Genomic DNA, 22,899 nt, shown 5'->3' with positions numbered 1-22,899 from the left:
TCTTGGTTCTAATATTTTCTTTTCCTCAATTTTCTTTTTCTCTTTCTTTCTTTCTTTCTTTCTTTCTATCTTTTTTCCTTTTTTTATAATAAAAAAATAATAATAGGAATCCAGAAACTTTTTAAAGGCAAAGCTTACTGCCCCCACGAAAGCTGGAATGGAAAAATAATTACAGCAGCAGAACAGCTTTACATAAAAATGAACTATAAATTAAAATAAGCAATTAAATTAATTAACATTTAAGCTGGGGAAGAAAAATCAAAAACCATGAATTATAAAACACTGACCTTAATTTACAGCAGAAAAAAAAAAAAATCGAAAGTGGTGGGGGTTACTGGGTTCCAATTGGCAGCAAGCAACTCGATCTACTTCACTCATACAACATCGAAAATCATGATTGAGTTGAGTAGCTCCGTCCCTACACACATGTCGAAAGAAGTTATTAAATTATTATACAGTCTAATTACCTTAAATCTTGAATAATTAATCAAAATTTAGATTTTAAGCGGCTATACGGATAATTTTTTTGCAAGTAATGATGGGTTTGGGATGGATGGATCAGGAGTAGAGTTGCTGCAAGGTTCCCAATGCTCTGCTTTCGAAATCTTTGATGGTGTTGGTTAGCTTCTTCATGCCGTCGTCGTAGACGAAAGGAACTTTATCCAACCAGTAGGTCTCCTTCCGGTTCTTAAAGGACGCCGGCAGGAACTGCCGGCACAATTCACCAGGCACGGTTATGGAGTTGTGGTAGTGGTAGTACCGAATCTTTGTCTCCGTCTTGTGCAGCGTTTTCCCGATCACATTCTCCGACATGTGCACGCCCGTCGCGTACGCGTTCTTCGCCTGTATCGCGTATTTCCGATCCCGTCTAATCCTCGTGCGGGAGTCCCTGAACACGAGCTTCTCGAAACCCCATTCCCTGAAAATTATTAATTATTTCCATCAACTGAAATCAAAATTACGAATTGTTCTTGGAATGCGGATCTAAATATAACACAAACCAGCTGGCAGCTGATCAGCTATGAAATTCCCAGCAAAAAATTGAACTAAATAAAACTATAAATCCTGATATGCTCAATTCGACCTTGCAAAACAAAAATTTCCCGCAAAGCCAGTAAATTTTCTTCTACTTTTGCCCTGACTTTTCTTAAATTTTGATTTTCTATTTTTCGATTAAGGTGGCGCCGCGTACCTGGAATAATCCTCCGTAGAATCATTCAAGCACAAGGCACTGGACATAGCATTCTGCTCAATAGTGAACTGAGTATACCCAGAGAACTCCTTCAAGACGCCATCGAGCGTGTTACCGTCTGGCAAGTACATATACTCATCCACGTCGAAGAAAAATGTCCAGTTCGCAGAGTGCCGATACCGGTGGAGGCAATCGTTCACCACCAAAAACTGGTTGTAGTAATACCCATCGAACTCCGACTGACCCCTTATGTCCTGAACCGTCGCCCTCCCCGCCCTCACCCACGGCTCAAGCGCCGCCCTCACCACCGCCGACACTCCCCCGGCGTCATGGAACACGAAGTGCGACCTCTCCCCGAAGAACCAGGCGTGGTACGCCATCCACTCTTTCATCCTCGCCGCGCTGACGTTCCCGTAAAGAGACGACCCACAGTACACGTACTCGTACTGGTACGGCGGCCGGTACTTAGACTCGTCATACGACCCCGGCGCTTCCTCCAGAGCCGCTATCTTCTCGTACCTCTTCGGCGACGCTCCATAGTACGCGTACAGGATAAGCTTCCCGCCGGAGTTGTCAGCGTTCGGATTCGCCTGGAAAGTACAATTGACAACGACGACGGTGTAGACGCGACCGTACCCCCAATCGGGAAGCATCTTGTAGGCCTTAGCCTTCATCGAATTGGATGAATTGTTGCTGTTAATGTTCGAAATGTACTCACATTTGTACCACGGGGAGCCAAATACGTGGAGGGGCTTCGAGGCCAGGCCGACCACCGCAAAGGTCCGGTCGCCGCCCCGGTAGGCTCCCATTTGGACGAAAAGCGAGGCTGCGTTGCCGTACGCCTGGAAAACACGCTTGTTTGGGTCTGCATTTGGAATGGCCGTTTTTGAGCTCATGTACTTTATATCGGAGGCCGGCGCGGCGGCAGCGGGAGCGTCGGCGGCGGTGGCGGTGTTGTTCAGGGTGGAAATGGTGGAGGAGCAGCAGGGGGCGGTGGCGGCGGTTGAGGAAAGGAGGTTTTCGTAAAACGGCTGGAGGTTCCAGATGAGCATGAGCAAGGTCAAGGAAAGTAATGTGGCTGCTAAAGGCTTTGCTTCGAAGAAATGGGATAATTTGGCGACGGTGGTGACGGTGGTGGCGGCGGCCGTCGGCGGCGCCGCTTCCTTTCTCATTTTTCCGGCGGTGGAGACTATGAGGGAGTGCTCCCCTGCCGTTGAAGCAGGCACCGACATTGGCAAAGCTGACATGCTCCAGTTTACAATGCTCGATGTCAACCGTTATAACAAAGCGGTTTGGATCTTGATTTAATTACGAAATTGACACCCCGGCGGGTGTGGGGTGTGGACAGCCCAAGTGGCCCAGCCTAAACTTATTAAAAAATAATTATGCCTTTATTTTTATTTTGTAAAAAAATATTTAAAAAATAGAAATAAAATTTGATAAATATTTATTTCATTCTAAAAATAATATAAAAAACATCTTTTAATTCTAAAAAATTAAATATGAAATTTCCATGATATTTTTTAGAGGATTAATGATATTTTTAATTATTATTAGATAAAAGATGAATTGAATACAAATTGAAAAGTTTAATATATATAATACTGGAATAATTCTTCATATTTTCCGAAGAAAATTTAAATGTGTAAATAGTAGAGCAATTCATCTTAAATGATATATTTATTCTATGTTAGAAATGAGGGTGCAAGTGAGTCAAGCTTGCTCGTGAGCGACTTGATCTTGACTTGTTCCAGAATTTAATCTGACTCGATTATACTCCAGTTTAAACTATTCGAGTATTTTAACTAGTTGAGTTCAAACTTAATAATAATATTCGAGTCAGTTTCAAGCCTAATCAAACTTTTTAATTTTATTATTTCTCCATTATATATATCATATAATATATATTTTATAAATATATTTAATTTTATATATACATTATATATATGTATCCAAGATTAGTTTAAAATCAATTTAAACTCCAGTTTTATGAATTTATAGTTAAGTTGAGTTCGAGTTTAACAATTATTGAATTGATCGAGTTTGAGTTGAGTTTCGAGCTCAACATTTTTTAGTCAAGTTGAGTTTAAGCATTTTACTGTGTTAACTCGACTCGACTTGAATACATCTAGTTAGAGATAGGGATGAGCATAATTCGGTTTCAGAATAGGATAAATTCTGGTATTCGATTTTCAGTTCGGTTATGGGGAAAATGTAACTTGATTAATCGAATTATCTGAATTTTAATTAATTAATAATTAAATATAAATTATTAAATTATATGATTTTAGGTTAGGATTTTAAACTTCCAATGTTCCATTAGACTATTCCTATTTCGATATACAAATTATACATTCATATTTTTTTTCTATAATTAATTTTAATTCTATTCAGTTAACTAAATTACCCAACAATTCGATTTGATCAGGTACGGTTCGATTAAAGAGCTCATTCTGGTCTATTCAGTTATAGGGTGGGGTTAATCGAAAAAATTCGGCTAATTGGCTGAATCGATTGATTGCACACCCCTAGCTAGAGATATTAGATTTGAAGCTTAAAGTTAAGTTTGTGTGTTTTAATTAAAATATAATATAAGATTATGTTCAATTTTATTTAAATTTACATGAATTTAAATATGAGACTTAAAAATTTTTACTTTTAATTAAAAATTTTAAAGATTTAAAAGTCCAAGGAAATGGAGGCTTAGACCTAGAAAAATAAAAAGAAAAATGGCTAGCAAATTTAGGAAATTATGACTTTTAGGAAGAAAAAAAATATTTAAGATTAGGTTGAAAATGTTTTTAAATGCATTACATTAACAACTTATTCATAGATAAGAAAGAAATATGATGAATAGCGTTTAAACTAATTTATATAAATTTTCTAATGGTTGTGTAATTTTTTTATTTCATTAATAAAGTGTACCGATAGATCAATATGAATTAATTTGCTTGAGTAATTAACAATTGTTGCCGAGATTGTCACGCCCCAAACCCGCAGGTGGGTCCCAAGTATGAATTTAAGTAACCTGACCTGTCTCTGTATCAATTAAAACATACCTGATATAACATACAAAGAGGGTCCGACCCCGTGGGGTGAACGGATGCCCTACATACATACATACAAACATTCATACTCATCAACATACGCAGCGAAATACGGTCTTTTATACATAACCAGTATCATACCAGAGTCTATACTATACAAGTTAGGATATACATTCCCATAATACAAAACATACCCCAGGTGTCTGCAAAACTATCCTGACGACCTGGATTCCAAAACTCGTACCTAGACGGTACTAGCAGTAGCTACGACACCCTTGCTTCCAGACGCTAGGATGCTACTTATCGCTACCTGAAGGCCCTGAAAAATATTGTATGTACATTCTGGGTGAGACACCTCTCAGTAAGGAAGAAAACAGTTTATATCAGTGTATGACATACCAGTGTCATTTTACATACTTCATAACACTATACATACCGTACGGTTTGAAACAATTCATACAGTTTCATACAAATACATACAGTTCCAGTATTTTCAGAAAACCATTCCAGTTCATATGGTACCCAACATACATACATACATACATACATACATACATACATATGGTCAGTGTCGTCACACTAGTTCGCAACTACACCAGGTCACCTCGTCTTACATCGATTACATTGCTACATACGCAACTACGCTGCGATAATCAAGGCCAAAGGTGAATCCATTGCATCATACGCAACTACACAAGGTCACCTAGTCTCACAGCGGTTACGTTTCTACACATGCAACTACGAAGATCTACGACTCAGGCCCAATAGTGAATTCATTGCTACATACGCAACTACACAAGGTCACCTAGTCTCACCCCGATTACATTGCCACGTGCCAACTACGCTGCGATGACCTAGGCCCACTGTGAATCCATTGCTACATACGATGTAGATCACACCCACCGATGACCATCCAGAACATACTGGTGTAATTTCACACCCCGGATATAGAGCCGGCTACTCTCGGCGTACGGTAATTAGCCGCCCAAACCAATTTCACAAAACCTAAAATCATTTTGGAACTCATGTCCCTATACATTTTAGCATACAGTAATTAGCCGCCACATAATTATTTTACAAATACCTGAAACAAATACATACATTCATACATACCACACTTATTTGGTTTACAGTAAATCATATCAATTACAATTTCAAGTATACAGTCTATGCAAATATGGATTACGGTCACCTCAATAATACAGTTTTAATGCAAACAACAGTTTTCCAAACAAAATAGAGATGATACCCGAAATCCTCAATTTTTTCGAAAAACTGCAACCCGAAAATTCGATATTGTTACCCGATAGATTTCCCTAAATAAGTATTCATAATATACATACGATCGTAGCCTATAAGCTTACCGATCCTGATTTTGAAAATGGACTGATATAAATAGAATCTCCTTACCTTAACCCAAAATCCAAATATGAACTCTAAGGTCCTCAAAACTATGAACCGAGATTTCGAAATCTACAAACCACAGTACAAAACATACCAACAATCTGTACTACTATACATATACTGAATCGGAAATGAAAACCGAGCCTTACCTCGATTTTGGCCCGAAACCTGAAATCTTTCGAAACAAAATTCCAATCCAGTAGAAACGTAGAGAATCCTTCACTGATCCTCGCAGTATCGTTGGATTTACGAATCCGGCAACGAACGGCAAAGAAAAGTAGAGAGAGAGAGAGAGTGTGTAGGGAGATTTCTAGAGAGAGAGAGAGAGAGCTTTTCCAAAAACTTAGCCAAGAAGCAAACCAAAATATCCTTTATAAAGACCCTTGACCCAAAGGATTTCGTCGACGAAGTGGTGTCCTCATCAACGAGGTCTTCAGGGATTTCGTCGACGAGACAGCAATTTCGTCGACGAACCCTGATATTTAAATTTTTCTGAACCCCTCGACTTTTTCTCGTCGACGAGGCTCTGAATTTTGTCGACGAGAATAACAAAGGCCTCGTCGACGAACCTGCTCTTTTACCAAAATTTCCCTCTCATTATATATATTAACCCATTATCACAGTTCGGGTTCTTATAGAGATTCATTAAATAACAACGGACTATATATTAATTGAAGACAGATAACTATCATCAACATATTATCTTATTTCTTTTAAAAAGAAATTGCTTTTAATTAATTATATTATTTTTTACGACATAAATTACTAACATCTTTGTAAAGCATGTTTAAAATCTAATCAGACGTCACACTAATTAATAAAAGTGAATACACAAAATATATTAGCATCTCTATAAAGCAGGATGGTTGAGATTGGAATGACGCAAACTAATGATTTTAAAAGTCGATATTTTTAAAATAAAAAATAATATAAATTAATAATTAACTATTGTGCAAACTCTAAAGATTGCTATAAGATTTATGTGTTTTGTATCAATTCTATAATTTAATGAACGATAAAATAATTAAACAAGAAGATCTATATGTGTTTGTGTGTGTGTATATATATTAGGATATAATTGAAAATTTTATTAGACTCAAGGTGTAAAATGAGAATAGGGCATCTTCACTTTTAAATTTCTTCACTTATAATAATAATAATGATAATAATTTATTTTTTATTTTTTGTTTGGTTGCACTTCAAATGGAACAAATAAAATAATAATGCAATGTTAAAATATTTGTACAGAGGACAGAGGTCCAATAATAGGAGAAAGAAGGCTTAACTGGTAATATAGGAGAAGGAGGGAGGGCATAATAGGAAAATGAAAGTACAGATGAATGATTGAGGCCTCTCATTGGTCATTTAACTTTAAACCACGCCTGTTAGTTTAAGGATCTACAAACTGGGGATTGGGACAATCTCTGAGTCTGTGGGGGCCACTAACGGTCAAAAACAAACATGACATCTTAACTAATTTTGGAAGACTTATACCCACGCGGAACGGTCAAAACCCAAAGCCTCGGACTCTTACTCTAATTAAACCCCCAACTCAATACTAAAACAGTTATGGTTTCCTACTAATGTCTTTGAAGGTAGGAATGAAAAATAAAATAAGAAGATGATTTTTATTTTATTTTTGTGTTAATGTTTTCAACAAAAAGAAATTTCTCTAATTTTAAATTAATTTCTATGCGCATATTTATTTACTATATATATATATATATTGCAAGCATAAAAATTTAATTTTTCATAATTTTCTTTTCTTTAATTATTCCTTACCCTCCATTTGAACTTGAAAACATTTTAAAAAAAATTTTGAGAAAATATAAAGTTGAAAATTTAAATAATCAAAGAAAGTGAAAACAATAAATAGATCAAAAAATTAATTAATAAAATTTTAATTTTATACATGATCAGCATTTGATTTGCTTTAACATTTAAATATTTTGTAAAAAAAAAAATTTATAATTTTTATTAAAGATAAAATAATAATAGGAAACTTCTTTTTTTTTTCTTTTTTTACTGAAGTGATTCATAGCATCTAATTAAAATGTCCTGCACCTCTGATATCGTGATGTGACTCCTAAGAAGCCTTGGTGAGAATATAGCATTCCCAATTATATCGAAAAAGTATATTATTCATAGATTTGTAACATTCATTATTCTCATAGTCACAGTTTATTCTTGGCAAATAGGAGAAAATAATCTTCTATTTTAAAAATACGATTAAGTTGCACAAGTGATATTTCACCCCCCCCCCTTCCAAAAAAATAGCACAAAATTCAATAGATAAAATAAAATGTTATAAAAAACACCGGATCATTGAAAAAGTAGTTTAAAAAACGTAATCATTAAAATAAGATTATAAATTACTACATAATTCAAAGGTTGATATAATAGTACATTAATTTTTCAAATAAGTGAGTTTTTTAAAATTTCTAAAATTTAAATTGAGTTTTTTTTTTGTCACGTCGCAGTTTTTGGTAAATTCACCAAGTTGGAGATTTGAATATCTACTTTTTAAAAATCGAAACAGGGATGTCGTGATACTAGTATTGAAGAGTTTTTGCATCATTCTTGAAAATAGAATCTCAATTATAAAATGTAAATTAAACATAAGGGCACTCAAAACTCAATGATTGATTCTACAAATAAAACGCCAAAATAATATTTTCTTTTTAAAATAAAAAATACTTCGAAATTAATCATTATGTATTACAGGGTCAATCGTAAATAAACTTTATCTACAAAATGGTTGTGTGGGTCAATAATAGTGTTCTATTATTTTTAAAGATAAAATTCTATGACACTGTAACAGCAAATGAGTAAAATAACTAATCAATCACAAAAAAGGGTTGTCAGCTAATATTATGTTTCCAAAATTTTACTAATAAAAATGAATGCAATCTTATATTTATCCCAAAAAATTGCTCCATATTAATGAACATTTTGTTGAAACATTTGCCCTAAATAGCATGGAATGGTAAAATAAGATTTATAGTCCACAAATAAAGAATGATAGAGTTATAACATATTTCAAAATATATTTCGAGTTCAATTAATTTTTTTTTTTTTAAATGAATATACTATGAAGAGAACTAATTGGGAGTTGAAGGGGCATGCCTTTTATGTTAATCAAGTCAATAAACTCCCATTGGGTTCCAAAAAATAAATAATTAAACAAAATTTTGCTAAAACACTAATTTTCTAAGTTTTATTTATTGTAAAATAATATCAAAAAGTATATTGTACATATATAAAACACATAATTAAAAGGAAAAAAAAAAAGTAAAGTGAAAACTAGCTAGATACCGTCGTGACTATAGTTATTGTTTATCTTCACATTTTATTATTTTAGAATCTATCCAAATTAAGTTTTTAGACTCGCAAAAATAAAGAGATGATATGTAATGCAAATATTTTTAATATTCTCCTAAAACAGATAATTAAAATTTGTCAAATTTCACGTTTAAGTCGTGCTCAAATTTTATTCTTATAACAAAGTACTAGAACTACATGTTCCAATATTCTGATAATTCACCTCAAATAATTACGAGTATATTGCATGGGGGCCAATTTCATTGTGAAATCAAAATAAAGCCAATTAATTATTTACAAAACGGAATCAGCTTAACATTTGGAACCTAACTTTACATATAAGAAAAAGCAACCAAGGCATAAAATTTCGTGCAGTGAAGAAATAAATCGACCTAGAGTACTTGGTTGGAATTAGTCATAGTTTGCTTAGCGAATTAATTATTAATGATGCGTCAATAGGTGTTGACAGGAAACATTAATGTTTTCATTTCTGGTTTGGTGATTGATCCAAGGGGCTTCCCAAATCAGAGTTTCGGGTCATTAAAAAAAAAAAAAAAAACTTGATTGGAAATCCGAAGCTGCGGGCCCACATTCATTATTCATTTACTTGGGTCTGGTCAAACTGGAGCAGAGGCCGGATATTTTTGTATGGGCGGAACCATTTAAATTAGTTGACGGGGTTGAAAAAGCCTCTCTCCGAACCTTCCATGCTCCTACGTACTTACAGCCTATACGGCAGCCTTCTACTTATCTGGTGGAGGCGGGGAAGAAAGAAAAATCCTGAAGAGAGAGGAGAGCATAGGCTTAAATTAATGTACATGTTTTGTATATATACGCATATACAAAGAAGAATTTCTCTAGGCATTTCCTTAGTAGTTTCCTACACTCGTAGCCTTGTGTGTTGGCTTTTGGTTATTGGTGCGAATGAATTGAATGACAGGACTTGTACATTGATGGGGGGTGGAATCAGGACTTGGACCCAAAAACAGGCTTTAATTTAATTATTGGGAATCGTAGCCCCTCAAGTCAAAATTTAGAAGAAGCATCCCCCACTTTTTCATTTTTTTTTTAAAATTTTTATTTAAAAAAAAGAGTTTTTAAATGCTCTACAACTCATACCGAAAGAAAAAATAAAAAATAAGAAAAGAATGCAAGAAAGGATTGCAAGTCATTCTATTAGTTGTGTCATCGTTCACCTTATAACACCCGGTTGGTTAAGTCCATTAGTCTAAAAGTTTTTCACTCTACTTCAAAACACAAAATTTTCAAAAGTTTTTACCTTATTTGCTTTGCACAAAAAGTATAAAGCTGGAGTCAGCCTAGTGTGAACCCTTGAAAATAAAAATTAATTAGCTCATATCAATAAGATAGCATAAAAATTAGTAAAGTGAGATTAGGTAACACTAATATTAATACCATTTGTGACGTCTCAAACCAACTGCATTATTTCAAGAATTTATAATGTTTTTGAGATCATATAAGACCGGCCAAAGTGGATTAAGACTGTTTCGCGGGTGGGTTATATACAGTTTTAATTAATAATAAAAGATCCATCACCACATCTAATTAATTGGGGAGAATTTACTATTATCACTTAATTATAATTGATGAAAAATCATTTCTACTTAAAATTAATGAAAAATAAATTATTATGAATAATAATAATGTGCCTGTCAACAATATTAGACATGTGATGGATTCCAAAAAATTGATAAGGTGAATATATGAATTAGTAAGTAATGGATGGATCAATATGCAATAGGCCAGTATAAATATGATCAAAGAAAAAGTTGTCACCTTGACTTTGGTGCACACATACATTTATGTACAGTGTAGTATAGTATTGGTGCGTCTAATCCAGAAATGTTCTTTCCTTGTAGTGCAATCATCAAAGAGCAATATCTCTCAGCTAATGCTTAATGGCATGGGGTCCTCTACGTTTTGTGCGTAGGATTGAATTGTATTCTCTTGCATGTTTGCTCTCCACGGGACACACAGCCCTACAATTTAATTAATAAAATAATTATCATGTGCATACGCGTTAATTATTGATAAAATTCCTAATTAAGCAATTACCCATCAAGGTAGACATGCACTATTATTAATCATGCTTCACCAATCATGCATAGTGACCCTTTTGTGGCTTATATATATATATAGATCTAGAAAGCATAAAGATATTCCTACTATTAAAAATAATAATAGGGTAAAAAATACTCATCTATCTCACATTTGTTAAAAATATGGACGTCGGCCTCTTGAAATTTTACAAATTTTCCTTGAAGTTTTGAAAATGTTAGAGATATCTCTTGTTTTTTTCTAAAAAGATAAAAATTTCTTATCAAAATATTTGTTCTTTTACAAAATATAATGTAAGATTTGTGCCTTTATAACAAATCTAAAGTGAGATCCTTAAAATACTTGAAACCTAGAAAGGTTTCTAAATTTTTTGAAAACTCATGTGAGGGTTTTTTTTTTTTACCAGACTTCTTTAAGGTTAGTGCCTTTTCTCCTAATAACAAATTAAGCTTGCCCTTCACAAGCCCCTCTCTCTCTCTCTCTCTCTCTCTCTCTCTCTCTCTCTCTCTCTCTGTATTGATTTACTTCCTTTTGAAGAAAATAACAAGTAATATCAATGGCACATGCATGCAACCTCTATTCGATCTATCTATTCCGCGGGTGTCTTACTGGCATCCTCTTTCTGCATGGCAGTTCCAGGCAGCAACTACCTTTTTTTCTTTCTTTCTTTCTTTCTTTTTGGGCATAAATACTCTCTCGTCTCTTTGCAATTTGCACCACCAATTGCTTTAAGATCCGATCGCGGAAACTAGCTAGCTAGGGCTGTACACAACTGAATTAGTTTGAATTAATTTTACTAGTACGCACCAAGCTAGCCAGCGAGCAGAATGAACAAATCCATCAAAAAGTCAGGAACTTTTGTCCTCAAGAAGACTCCTTCAATGAAAGTATCTCTCCCCCCCTCCCTCGACTTAGCACTCCCAACTTCTTTCCACCCCATCGTTGCCGCCGCCGGCTCCGGAGAATACCATCAAGAGGGGCAGTACCATCACATCAGTCACCCGCAGCACCCCTTGGCTCGAGTGAGCTCCCCTTACTTGTTTACGTGCATGGGCTGCAAGGAATACGGCGCCGGCGCGATGTTCTCCTGCCAATCCTGTAATAATTTTCAGCTACATGAGTTTTGTGCCTTGGCCCTTCCAACTCTTACCGCTCACTCCCTCCACTCCCACCACCAACTCGTCTTTCACTCTAAACCAGGTAATGATAATCGAACAATATATATATATATATATATTCTGTGTCTTGGCTTGCTATTGTTGTTAAAATTTCTTTAGTTAATGAAAATTTAATTTTATTAACAAATTCTGTAGTTAAAGGTGGACTTCTGTGGCCGAGATGTGATGTGTGCAGCAAACCCATAAGAGGATTTGCTTACAGATGCAGCACATGTAGTTTCCAGATGCACCCCTGCTGTGCCATGCTCTCTGCAGAAATGAAAATTCGAACCCACCCACACCCGATGAAACTCATACCCACAAACAATGCTACACTCTCCAGCAGTGACTTGAGTTATTGCTGCGGAGAGTGCGACAAGAAGAGATCCGGCAAAGTATACCGGTGTAGCGTCTGCGATTACCATATCCACGCAGTTTGTGCAAAGAACATGGTAAATGGGCTGCATGCAAATGGGATACAGAACGTGGAAAAACCAAGCATGCTAGGGGCTGCAGCTAAGCTCGCATCTCATGTGGTTGTAGGGTTCATCGGTGGGCTGATTGAGGGTATTGGAGAAGGTGTGGGGGAAGTCTTGGTTCAAAGTCTCACAAAAGCTGGAAGGCGCAATAATACTAGTACTGCTACTACTAGTGCTGCTACTACTAGTACTGCAAGCAACTAGAGACAGATTATTTGAACAGCAGCTTGATGCATATTCATATATAAAGTGATGGATCGTGACTGTGATTAATTTAAGGTTTGCAGTATGTGAAGTAGCTAGATGGAAAATATGTGTTAAATGATTGCTGCAACTGTTTATAGGATGATCGGGTTTCCTGGTTTAATTTAGGTACAATTGGTGGAAGGACATACATCCATGTTTGATGTAGAGTAAGACGAATTAGTAAGTGCAAATAGTTCTAAGATTGTGATTAACTAGCTAGTATTTGTTCTGTGTTGATATATGTGTATATAGTCATGATCAAATATATATGATTATCTGATAATTAATGACTATATAGAAGCATTTCGTTTTAATTTGTCTGGACTACTAAGTATTTCTTCCTTTTCTTTTCTTTTCTTTTCTTTTCTTGTCCCTATTCTGTTTTAAGTTTGGAATATTGCATATATATTAGTCCAGCCATGGCGTTCACTGAAACTAAAAATTGAAACGGGCAATCCCAATTAACCCTGCATGGGTATGTTATTGGATTTGGCTGCAGAGATGCAGAGACACAAAAAAAGGAATTCGTATACGATTCTGAATCACAAGAAGCAAGTCAGCTCCAGTAAATTGGACACAGTACATATATATATTTTCTTTGCTGATTCAATCAATTCTCCTGCTTCGGATCAAAAGTGTAATTAAATTTTTTTCTTTTCCATGTCCAACCAACTAATCAAGCTGGAAAGTCTGGCCAAAGCACAAAAAGTTCACTCTTGTATATATAATCCTTTTAACGCGGAATTGCGAGTGGAATTCCAGAGTCATACTGCGAAGTGGATGAGCTGCTGCCACTCTGTTGAACATAAGACCCCCCACCATTACTGTGAGCAGCAGCACTCAACCCCACAGCCACAGGATAAAGATCAGATTCTTCATCTAGCAACCTCGCCCTCTCCTCCTCATCTTCAGCCCCCCGATGATCAGCCCATGGGTGCCTCTCCATCCTTCTCAACCCTTCCAGCTCCATCATCACTTCTTTCATCGTCGGCCTTTCGTCGCCCCTCATCCTAAGACACCTCCTCGTAAGCTCCGCAACCGCCACCACTTGTTCTCTGCCTGCCTCGTTCGCAACCCGAGCCTCCAGAATTTGAAACAGCCGGTTCTCCCGCATCGACGACGTGAAGTACGCCGCCAGGTTTCGCTCCGGTTCGGGCCTCTGGAATGAAATTGGGAGCTCCCCAGTTAAAAGCTCCGCCAGAACAACTCCGAAACTGTACACATCGCTCTTTTCTGTCAACTGGCTCGTGCGAAAATACTCGGGGTCTAAGTACCCGAACGTCCCCTGAACCAACGTAGTAATCTGAGACTGATCCAACGGGATCAACCTCGAAGCTCCGAAGTCCGACACTTTCGCAGTGTACCTTTGGTCCAACAATATGTTGGCGGACTTGACGTCTCGGTGGATGATGGGTGTGGAAGCAGCAGAGTGCAGGTAAGCCAGAGCAGCTGCGGTTTCTATGACTACCCTCAAGCGGTCGGACCAGGACAGAGTGGATGAAGTCAACAATAATGGAGATTCTCTGTTACTGGTAGTGCTGTTTTGGGGATGAATTCGTTGGTGGAGGGTGCCACTGGAGACAAACTCGTAGACGAGCAAGGGGACTTCCGTCTCCAAACAGCAGCCCAAGAGCTTGACCACATTGCGGTGGTTGATTTGGGTGAGGATGACAACCTCGTTGATGAACTGCTCAACCTGACCCTCGCCAACAATTCTGGACTTCTTAATGGCGACTACCCTGTTGTCTTCCAAAATCCCCTTGTACACTGTTCCGTTGCCGCCCCGACCCAGGATTCGGCTGTCGCTGTAATTCTGGGTGGCTCTCTCCAGCTCTTCTGAAGTAAAAATTTTTGTGGATTCCATGGCGGCGCGATCAGTAGTGTGGGAATTGTAATTGGCCAGCCGTTGTCGTAACAGTAGGCCTCCATTTTCGAGGAATAACTTTTCTCTGAGCTTGATGAGCTTTCGTTTCTTTATGCTGAAGTATAGCCAGAAGATGGCCACAAGCAGGAACAAGAACCCCAACCCAATTCCTGCAACAAAACCAACAGACGTAGTTAACAGATCGAAGTCTTCGATGATCATAAATTTAGGCAGAGGGATTTAATTTTCATTAGGCACCTAGAGTGAGTTTGATGATGGGGAATTCAACATTTTGTGAGATGCAACCTTTGCCGTCTTTTCTGCCGTCGCCGTAGGTTCCGTGGGGGCAGGTGCAGTTGTAGGCGCCGGGGGTATTGATGCAGATGCTGGCGCAGGGATTCTCCGGATTTTCACACTCGTTGATATCTTTGCCATCCAATTCCACCACCGTCCGCGTGCAATCATATATAACATTAGTACTCCTTCAAATTATTGTATGGTTAAGTGATTCAAAAAAGTAAAAACAAAAATCCACAGTAAGAATTTTCCTCTTTCTTCCTTTTTTTTTCTCCTGTGAACTAACTATTTTAAAAATCAAATTCGTTGACTAGGAAGACAGATAAGAAGCTAGCTAGCTAGAAAACCTTGCCCCCTAACTATTTCAAAAATCAAATTCGTAGCAACCCTGGATTAATTGCATTGAATCACTGCAAATTATATTTTTGTGAGCGCATGAGTAGCTTTTCTGTAAAGGAGAGAGAGAGAGAGAGAGAGAGAGAGAGAGAGAGAGTATAGATTGTGTGGGCAGAAGCATATAAACCATGGCAGCCAGGGGCGAGATAAGGGTTCCCCTCGTAGCCTTCATAGCAAGAGCAGCGATACCCTGAACCATTCTCCACGTCATAACACTCGCTGTTCTCCTTGCACCCAAATTCAGACCACCGCGACGGCGACTCCCTCCTCGCCTCCTCACAGCTCTTGTTCCCAATCGCCCAATCCAGCACCACCGGCACGTTCCGGATCCGACTCAAAAAACCCGGGTCCGACAGATCCGACACCTCGAAGCTGTACCTCTCCTGCTCCACCAAGAACGCGTAGCTACACGGATTGAACTGCCACGTCCTGGTGTGGTTGTTCAGGTTCCCTATCGCCGTCTTGAACCTCCTCAGCCCCCTCGGCACCGCCGTCTGGCAGCACCCTATCCCGCCGCACGACCCGTTAGGGACCGCCCCGCTGTCGTTGCACAGCGACACGCAGCCGCTCGTGTAGGTCAACCCCTCCGAGCCCTGTATGAGGGCCAGGGTGTCGCACCCGATGACTGTGAACATGTTCGCCGTGTCGGAGAATGTGAACGGCGGGTGGGCCAGCCTGATCCAGGCTGGAGCAGTGGAGATTAGCGCTCCGGTTCGGGCGTAGCAGTTATAGGCCACCCAGTTCTTAATGCGGACGTGAACGGCCGTTATTTCCACAACTTCAAGGTTGCCGGCGCCGAGAAAGGGTCTTGGGGGGTCGTAGGAGGCGTTGCAGTTTATGGCGTAGGAATCGGAGAGGTAGCAGCCGTCGCCGATGCCGAAAGGGTAGGGCACGGTGAGATTGCCGCATTTGGATTGACAGCCCGGTTTGCTGTAGTTTAAACCTGCTTCTGCAGCAGGTGCCACTGAGGGCGTAGAGGCGGCTGCTGCTGCAGCAGCAAATATAATCAGTACTATTAGGCACACTGAGAGAGGCAACAGCCCACAAATCGTCATATATAAATATTACAACTTTTCAATTAAAGTTGGCTAGGGCTTAATTACATTATGAATCTATTCTCCATCTTCCATGCTTCGGTTATAAGAAGAGAGAGTGGTTGCGTCTTTTTGATTTTTTATTTTCTAAAAGCTTCTTGGTTCTGTGGGCACAAATCTTTTAGCATATATATATATATATATACATACATATTATAAAACTTATGAATAAATAAAAATTTTCTGTGTGGAAAACAAAGAGAATACATTCCTGTAGCTGTAGATGGCTGACTTTGTCAAACAAGGGGAGGTGCATGATGGCTGCACCGAACACCAATCAGATCGAATTCAAGTCTGAGGAGATTAAAAAACAAAAAAGAAGCAATGTAATTATAATGTGTCGACAGCGAGAAAGCACTCTTAATTTTTTATTCTATTATATTGTACTATACAAAATACTAAAATGGTCGTAGGTCAACACAAAGCAATCCAAACAATTGCAAGTGGCCTGCCAACTGCCAAGTGGGGGTAAATTGGGCGGTGGGCGCAGCCTCCATGTCCCACACATGCATGGCACGCCAGCTAGCTGCTTCGACTTCGAGTAAGGGTTCAATATATGTATAAAAGATAGATATATTCAGAATTTCATCAGACCATTTTGATTTCTTCTTCTTTCTTCTGTTTATTTGGTTTGATTAATCCTGCAAGCATGTGTCCCTGCACATGTATATGTGCTTTTTATTTTGATCAACATGTAATGAGTGGATTTCACTTTTTCAAACATTGCACTTAATTATGAAGATTAATATTCAATGCTACATGTCTTGTAACAACATAATAGGATAATTTTTTGCAAACTATATGCATATTTTATTTTTAATCTGGCATGTATCTTTGAAATTTTTTATTTATATTGTAAAATTAATTTTTATTATCACTTGATTTTTCATGTTTTATGTCAAATTAATTTTTATTTTATTCTTTTTTTTTTTTTTTGCCTCATCATTCTACTCGCAATGATAGTTGAATCCACCTAATGGAACTTAAGGGTTGATTTTATTGTTGATCACAATGATGTAGGTATTTATATAATCACAACATATAAAAAAATTTACAAAAGTTTCAAAAAATTAGTTTTCATGCATGAGTGTTTGTGTGTGGATATATAAAATCATGCTTTGATCCTTTTGGCATTAAAGAAAATAAATGGAATATTTTCGGTAGTCTCAGGTGGTTTATGCAAGACACGCAAGCCAAAGTTAGGATTGAGTCATAAGTTAATTATAATAATATAGTTCTTAAAGAGTGTCTTAAGAGTCTTAATTCTTCAAGTGCATCCTTTTTATAGGCTCTCACAAGTTGACCAATTAGGGGTGTACAAAATTTAGCGAAAATCGACTTGAAACCAGACCGAAACAAGTTTCGATTCGGTCTTTCGATTTCGGTTCTTGAAAATACAAAATTTCGATTCTCAATTTGGTTTTGGGTATCGAGAAAACAAAATATCTTATAAAAATACATATTAATATTGTACTGCAATAATATATATACTTAGCAAGAGGTTAACCTTCGCCGCGAAGCATCTTCATGTTGAGAATTCCACTTATGAGCTTGTCACACATTAGAAAATTTGAGTGGATGATGGGGGCTTATACACATGGTTGGGCTTAAGACCCAATAGGCTTAAGTTTTTGGGTCAAGTTGGTGTTCACCCGTGTATATCAAGCCTACCCATGGGCTCCTTCGATGCTAACAAGTGGAATTAGAGTTGACGGTTCGAAACTCTAGGTGAGCGCCATCGTAAAAGTCGAGACGTGAAGCTTCGCTGCGAAGCATCTTCATGTTGAGAATTCCACTTGTGAGCTTGTCGCACATTGAAAAATTAGAGTGGATGATGGGGGCTTATATACATGATTGGGCTCAAGACCCAATAGACTTAAGCTTTTGGGTCAAGTTGGTGTTCACCCATGTGCATCAAGCCTACCCATGGGCTCCTTCGATGCTAACAAGTGGAATTAGAGTTGACGGTTCGAAACTCTAGGTGAGCGCCATCGTAAAAGTCGAGACGTGAAGTTAATTCTCCTAACGTGCTAACAGTTGGAGAACCAAGTGTGTGACCAAGGCCAATAAGGATCGTCTAGGCATAGGATTGATCCGAATAGGGTCAAGACGTAGAAGGTAGGATTGGTTTGGTGGCACGTGGAATGCAATTCGAGGCACGTAAGGCGCCAGTGGTAAGACCCACTTGAGCAACTATTAGGGAATTGAGCTTACTCCCATAAGGGAGACGGTTTCCATTCAAGAGGGAGCAGTTGGAACTCATAAGTGAGGGGAGATTGTTGAGAATTTCACTTATGAGCTTATCCCATATTGAAAAATTTGAGTGGATGATGGGTGCTTATATACATGGTTGGGCCTAAGACCCAATAGGGTTAAGCTCTTGAGTCAAGTTAGTGTTCACCCATATGTATCAAGCCCACCCATGGGCTCCTCTGGTGCTAACAAGTGGTATTAGAGGCCGGTTGACAGATTGTTAGGTTGGTAGTTTGAGTTATGGAAGCAAATACTAGTACAATGATTAATCTCAATGGTTCAAATTATCACATATGGAAAGGAAAAATGGAGGATCTTCTTTATGTGAAAGATTATTACCTACCAGTGTTTGGTGCTGAAAAACCAGAAAAAAAGTATGATGTGGAATGGACTTTGTTACATCGACAGATGTGTCGATATATCAGAAAGTGGATAGATGATAATGTTTTTAACCATATTAGTGGAGAAGCAAATGCACGTTCTCTATGGAGTAAGCTTGAACAGCTATATGTTAGAAAGACTGGAAATAATAAGTTGTTTCTGATTAAACAAATGATGACTTTGAGGTATAAGGACAAGACTCCTTTATCTAATCACCTAAATACATTCCAAGGAATTACTAATCATTTGGTTGGAATGAGTATTAAGTTTGATGATGAGATACAAGGGTTATGGTTGCTTGGTTTATTACCGGACTCGTGGGAGACGCTTAGAACTTCATTGTCTAACTCCGCTCCAGAAGGTGTAATATTCACAATGGATATAGCCAAGAGTTATTTGCTAAATGAAGAGATGAGAAGAAAAACATAGGGATCCTCTTTGCAATCAGAGATTTTGGTTACAGAAAAGAGGGAGAGAAGTAAGAGCAAAAGTCCGAAGAACAGAGATAACAAAAGAAGCAAGTCCAACAAGTTTACAAATATTGAGTATCATCATTATGGGAAAAAGGGACACATCAAGAAATATTGCAGACAATTGAAGAAAGAAAACAAGAATGAGAAAGGGAAAAGAACAAAGAATGGAGATGACAAAGGTGATGATGATAGAGTTGCTACCACCACTCCTGCAGACTTCCTCATTGTTTATGATGATGATATGATAAATGTTGCATAGCATGAGACCAGTTGGGTGATTGACAATGGTGCCTCCATTCATGCTACATTTCAGAAGGATCTCTTTACATCCTATAGATCCAGTGACTTTGGAACTGTAAAGATGGGCAATGATAGCTTGGTTAAAGTCTTTGGAATTGGGGATGTGTATCTGAAGACAAATAATGGCACGAGTAACGAAGGGGTACTGCAACACTTTCAGTGGTGGACAGTGGAAGCTCACCAGGGGTGCTGTGGTTGTGGCTCGAGGCATGAAGCACTCTTGCATTGTACATTCTACAAGTAAAGATCTCCAACGACATTGTTAAGCCTTCTAACCCCAAAAGTTAGCTCAAGAGGTGAGACTTCCCCTCACACTTAATAACTGACCACCAGCCCCTTCCATAACCAATGTCAGATAATTCCTAACACTACTTTGCAGGTTCCTTCTTGACGTCAATCATCACCTCCTCAGCCTTCATTGCTTTTGTCTACTTCACCACAGCTTCATTCTTTGGCGTCTGGAAGCGTGAAGTTGCCACCGGAGGAGGAGAAACATAAGAAAAAGCAGAGATGTTCGTGCACATCCCTCCATACCTGCACCCATAGCTCGACATTCTCTTCTCAACTTCTTCCTTCCTTTTGTAGAGATGGGCGTGGGCATGTGACTCTCTCTCTTCTTGCCTGCTTTGGGAGATAAGCCATCTTCCACACAATTCTTTCTCTTCCCCACAAGCCATAAACCTGGTTCATACCTCTATGTTTCTTCGCTTTCAAAACTCACCCTTTTTTTTTTATTCTCTTTCTCTCTCTCCTTCCACAATTTTCAATTGGGTTTATGGTTGGTGGGTGACCTGAGTTCCAGTTGCCTTGTATTGACTTATCTTGAATCATGCCGTGCCAGGTCTCCGTTCATCCTGGAATCTCTTCCAATCCCTCTTTGGATTTTGGAGGTCTCTGAAAACCCATGAAAATAGGTGCGTGAAAAGGGCTACCAAGTTGTTCTAGTAGCATATTGGAGCATTGATGGTGAGCTTTATTTTTTAAATGGGAAATTTATGTTGTGTGTAATTCAGCTGATTGCTAATTCTATTTTCAGATTTTAATTAATTCCAAACAAACCACAATAACAATCTAATTTTGTCCAAGCATCAACCACAATCACACCTAAACTTAAACCTATTTATTTTGATGCGTGTGTGTGCTAATCCTAATCAAGAAAGATATATGTTCACCAAATAATATTCAGCAAAACATAAACATGCCACAATCACAATCCACAAGAACACATTTACGTGTTTCGGCCCAAAAATTAGCCTACATCCACGGCAGAAATTCACCTCCAGAGACACTATATTAAATTAGCGGAAATAAATACAAGTACAGACAGATTTACCCTTTCTTGTCTTACCGGTCTCCTCTAGAAATCAGCCCAAGAATAATCCAAGAAATCCTCTCTTCGCACTTGCAAAGAACCCTAGGTTTCTCCCTATATTCCTCCTTGATTTCCCTAAAAGAAAACCCTCCCAATAAACTAAATATGTGTCTTTAACTTCCCTTACCAGTGCGTCCACTGGAGGTTGGAGATACCCAGCACCACACCTCCTCCTACCGGCTCCTTCTCCCGTGCGCCCTTCACTCTTCCGCGCGGCTGCTGAAGGCTCTCGGTTCTGCAAGTGCTTTCTCGGTTGGGAAGACTCCTGCTGCTAGGAAGAACTCACGGCTAGGAAAAGGAGAAGACCCCCCCCCCCCCCGACGCTGCTGAAGCTGCAAAACTGAAAGTGGAGAACCCCCCCCCCCTGCGCTGTTGAAAACTGAAGTGAAAAAACCCCCCGCCCCCTACTGTGTTTTCTTTTAATATTTACAATTCATTTCATGTAAATTACATCACTGCCCCTCATACAAAAAGAAATAACACCAACCATTGGATCTCTCAATAAATGGACGGCTTGGATTTCCTTCAAGAAAGCTTGACACTCCAACAATTCTCCACCTTGGCAAGCTTGTAACCTTTGCACCTCCTTAGCATCTCCTATGGCGGTTCCTGCAAAGCAGAATACTAACAGCTTCAAAGGTTAACCAAGTTCGAACAATGTTCAAACTTGGATTTAGGTACTGCTTTAGTCATCATATCCGAAGAATTATCCTCCGTTGGAATTTTTCTTACTTATATTTCTTCACTAGAAATAACATCTCTCACAGAATGCAGCCTAACATCTATATGTTTGGACCTATCATGATAAACATGATTCCTAACCAAATGAATAGTGCTTTGATCGTCACAATAAATTGTAACGGTTCCACTATACATTCCTAACTCTAGGCATAGTCCTTTTATTCATATAGTCTCCTTAAAGGCTTCAATCATGGCAATATATTCAGCCTCCATGGTAGACAAGGCTACCATCGACTGCATGTGAGATTTCTAAGTAATAGCACTACCTAAAAAAGAAAAGACCATACCAGACAAAGACTTCCTGGTATCTAGATTTTCAGCATAGTCAGAATATACATATCCTCTTAATCCTATTTCACAATGCATATCCTTTTTACCAAATATTAATCCTTGCTGTTTTGTTCCAAACAAGTATTGATAAATTTGTTTCAAAGCATGCCAATGTGGTTTTCCAGGTTTGCTCATAAATCTACTCACTTGACTTACAGCATAAGATAGATCAGGTCTAAAACATACCATAACATACATTACACTACCAATCATACTAGCATAAGGTATTCTATTCATAAACAGTGACTCATTTTCAGTTTCAGGGCACTGTTTGCTAGACAACTTAACATGCTATGTAACAGAAATAGAAGTAGATTTAACATGAATCATTCCAAATCTTTTTAATACCTTTGAAATATAGGACTTTTGAGACAAGTAGAGAAGCTTTTTATTCCTTTCCCTAGTTATTTCCATACCAAGTATCCTTTTAACAGGTCCCGAGTCTTTCATTTCAAATTCAGATTTAAGCATGC

At 38.1% G+C, this 22,899-nt stretch overlaps 3 protein-coding genes across 3 annotated transcripts; 1 reads left to right on the top strand and 2 right to left on the bottom strand.

The window, feature by feature from the left end:
• Positions 1-118: 118 nt before the first annotated feature.
• Positions 119-2,453, bottom strand: LOC131162983 (galactan beta-1,4-galactosyltransferase GALS1). Its single transcript, XM_058119635.1, has 3 exons — positions 1,193-2,453; positions 516-919; positions 119-418 (listed from the first exon to the last, which is right to left on the bottom strand). The coding sequence occupies exons 1-2, from the start codon at positions 2,437-2,439 to the stop codon at positions 559-561; spliced, it is 1,608 nt and encodes a 535-aa protein (XP_057975618.1). The 5' UTR covers positions 2,440-2,453; the 3' UTR covers positions 119-418; positions 516-558.
• Positions 2,454-11,756: 9,303 nt separating this feature from the next.
• Positions 11,757-13,217, top strand: LOC131162982 (protein VACUOLELESS GAMETOPHYTES). Its single transcript, XM_058119634.1, has 2 exons — positions 11,757-12,243; positions 12,357-13,217. Exons 1-2 carry the CDS (start codon positions 11,871-11,873, stop codon positions 12,881-12,883), a joined length of 900 nt encoding a protein of 299 aa, XP_057975617.1. The 5' UTR covers positions 11,757-11,870; the 3' UTR covers positions 12,884-13,217.
• Positions 13,218-13,433: 216 nt separating this feature from the next.
• Positions 13,434-16,683, bottom strand: LOC131162981 (wall-associated receptor kinase 2-like). Its single transcript, XM_058119632.1, has 3 exons — positions 15,610-16,683; positions 15,048-15,215; positions 13,434-14,959 (listed from the first exon to the last, which is right to left on the bottom strand). The coding sequence occupies exons 1-3, from the start codon at positions 16,535-16,537 to the stop codon at positions 13,659-13,661; spliced, it is 2,397 nt and encodes a 798-aa protein (XP_057975615.1). The 5' UTR covers positions 16,538-16,683; the 3' UTR covers positions 13,434-13,658.
• Between the last annotated feature and the right edge of the window lie 6,216 nt (positions 16,684-22,899).

The sequence above is a fragment of the Malania oleifera genome, chromosome 8 (assembly GCF_029873635.1).
Source record: "Malania oleifera isolate guangnan ecotype guangnan chromosome 8, ASM2987363v1, whole genome shotgun sequence".
Taxonomy (NCBI): domain Eukaryota; kingdom Viridiplantae; phylum Streptophyta; class Magnoliopsida; order Santalales; family Ximeniaceae; genus Malania; species Malania oleifera.
This window is presented reverse-complemented; position numbering and strand designations above follow the sequence as displayed.

What these genes read in the sequence shown, in the direction of transcription:
- LOC131162982 (XM_058119634.1), top strand. Translation starts at nt 11,871, where the DNA reads ATGAACAAATCCATCAAAAAGTCAGGAACTTTTGTCCTCAAGAAGACT. An exon ending in CGTCTTTCACTCTAAACCAG is followed by an intron (nt 12,244 to 12,356) that starts GTAATGATAATC and finishes CAAATTCTGTAG; the next exon opens with TTAAAGGTGGACTTCTGTGG.
- LOC131162983 (XM_058119635.1), bottom strand. Translation starts at nt 2,439, where the DNA reads ATGTCAGCTTTGCCAATGTCGGTGCCTGCTTCAACGGCAGGGGAGCAC. An exon ending in TCTACGGAGGATTATTCCAG is followed by an intron (nt 920 to 1,192) that starts GTACGCGGCGCC and finishes AATAATTTTCAG; the next exon opens with GGAATGGGGTTTCGAGAAGC.
- LOC131162981 (XM_058119632.1), bottom strand. Translation starts at nt 16,537, where the DNA reads ATGACGATTTGTGGGCTGTTGCCTCTCTCAGTGTGCCTAATAGTACTG. An exon ending in TCTCGCCCCTGGCTGCCATG is followed by an intron (nt 15,216 to 15,609) that starts GTTTATATGCTT and finishes TGGATGGCAAAG; the next exon opens with ATATCAACGAGTGTGAAAAT. An exon ending in CATCATCAAACTCACTCTAG is followed by an intron (nt 14,960 to 15,047) that starts GTGCCTAATGAA and finishes GTTTTGTTGCAG; the next exon opens with GAATTGGGTTGGGGTTCTTG.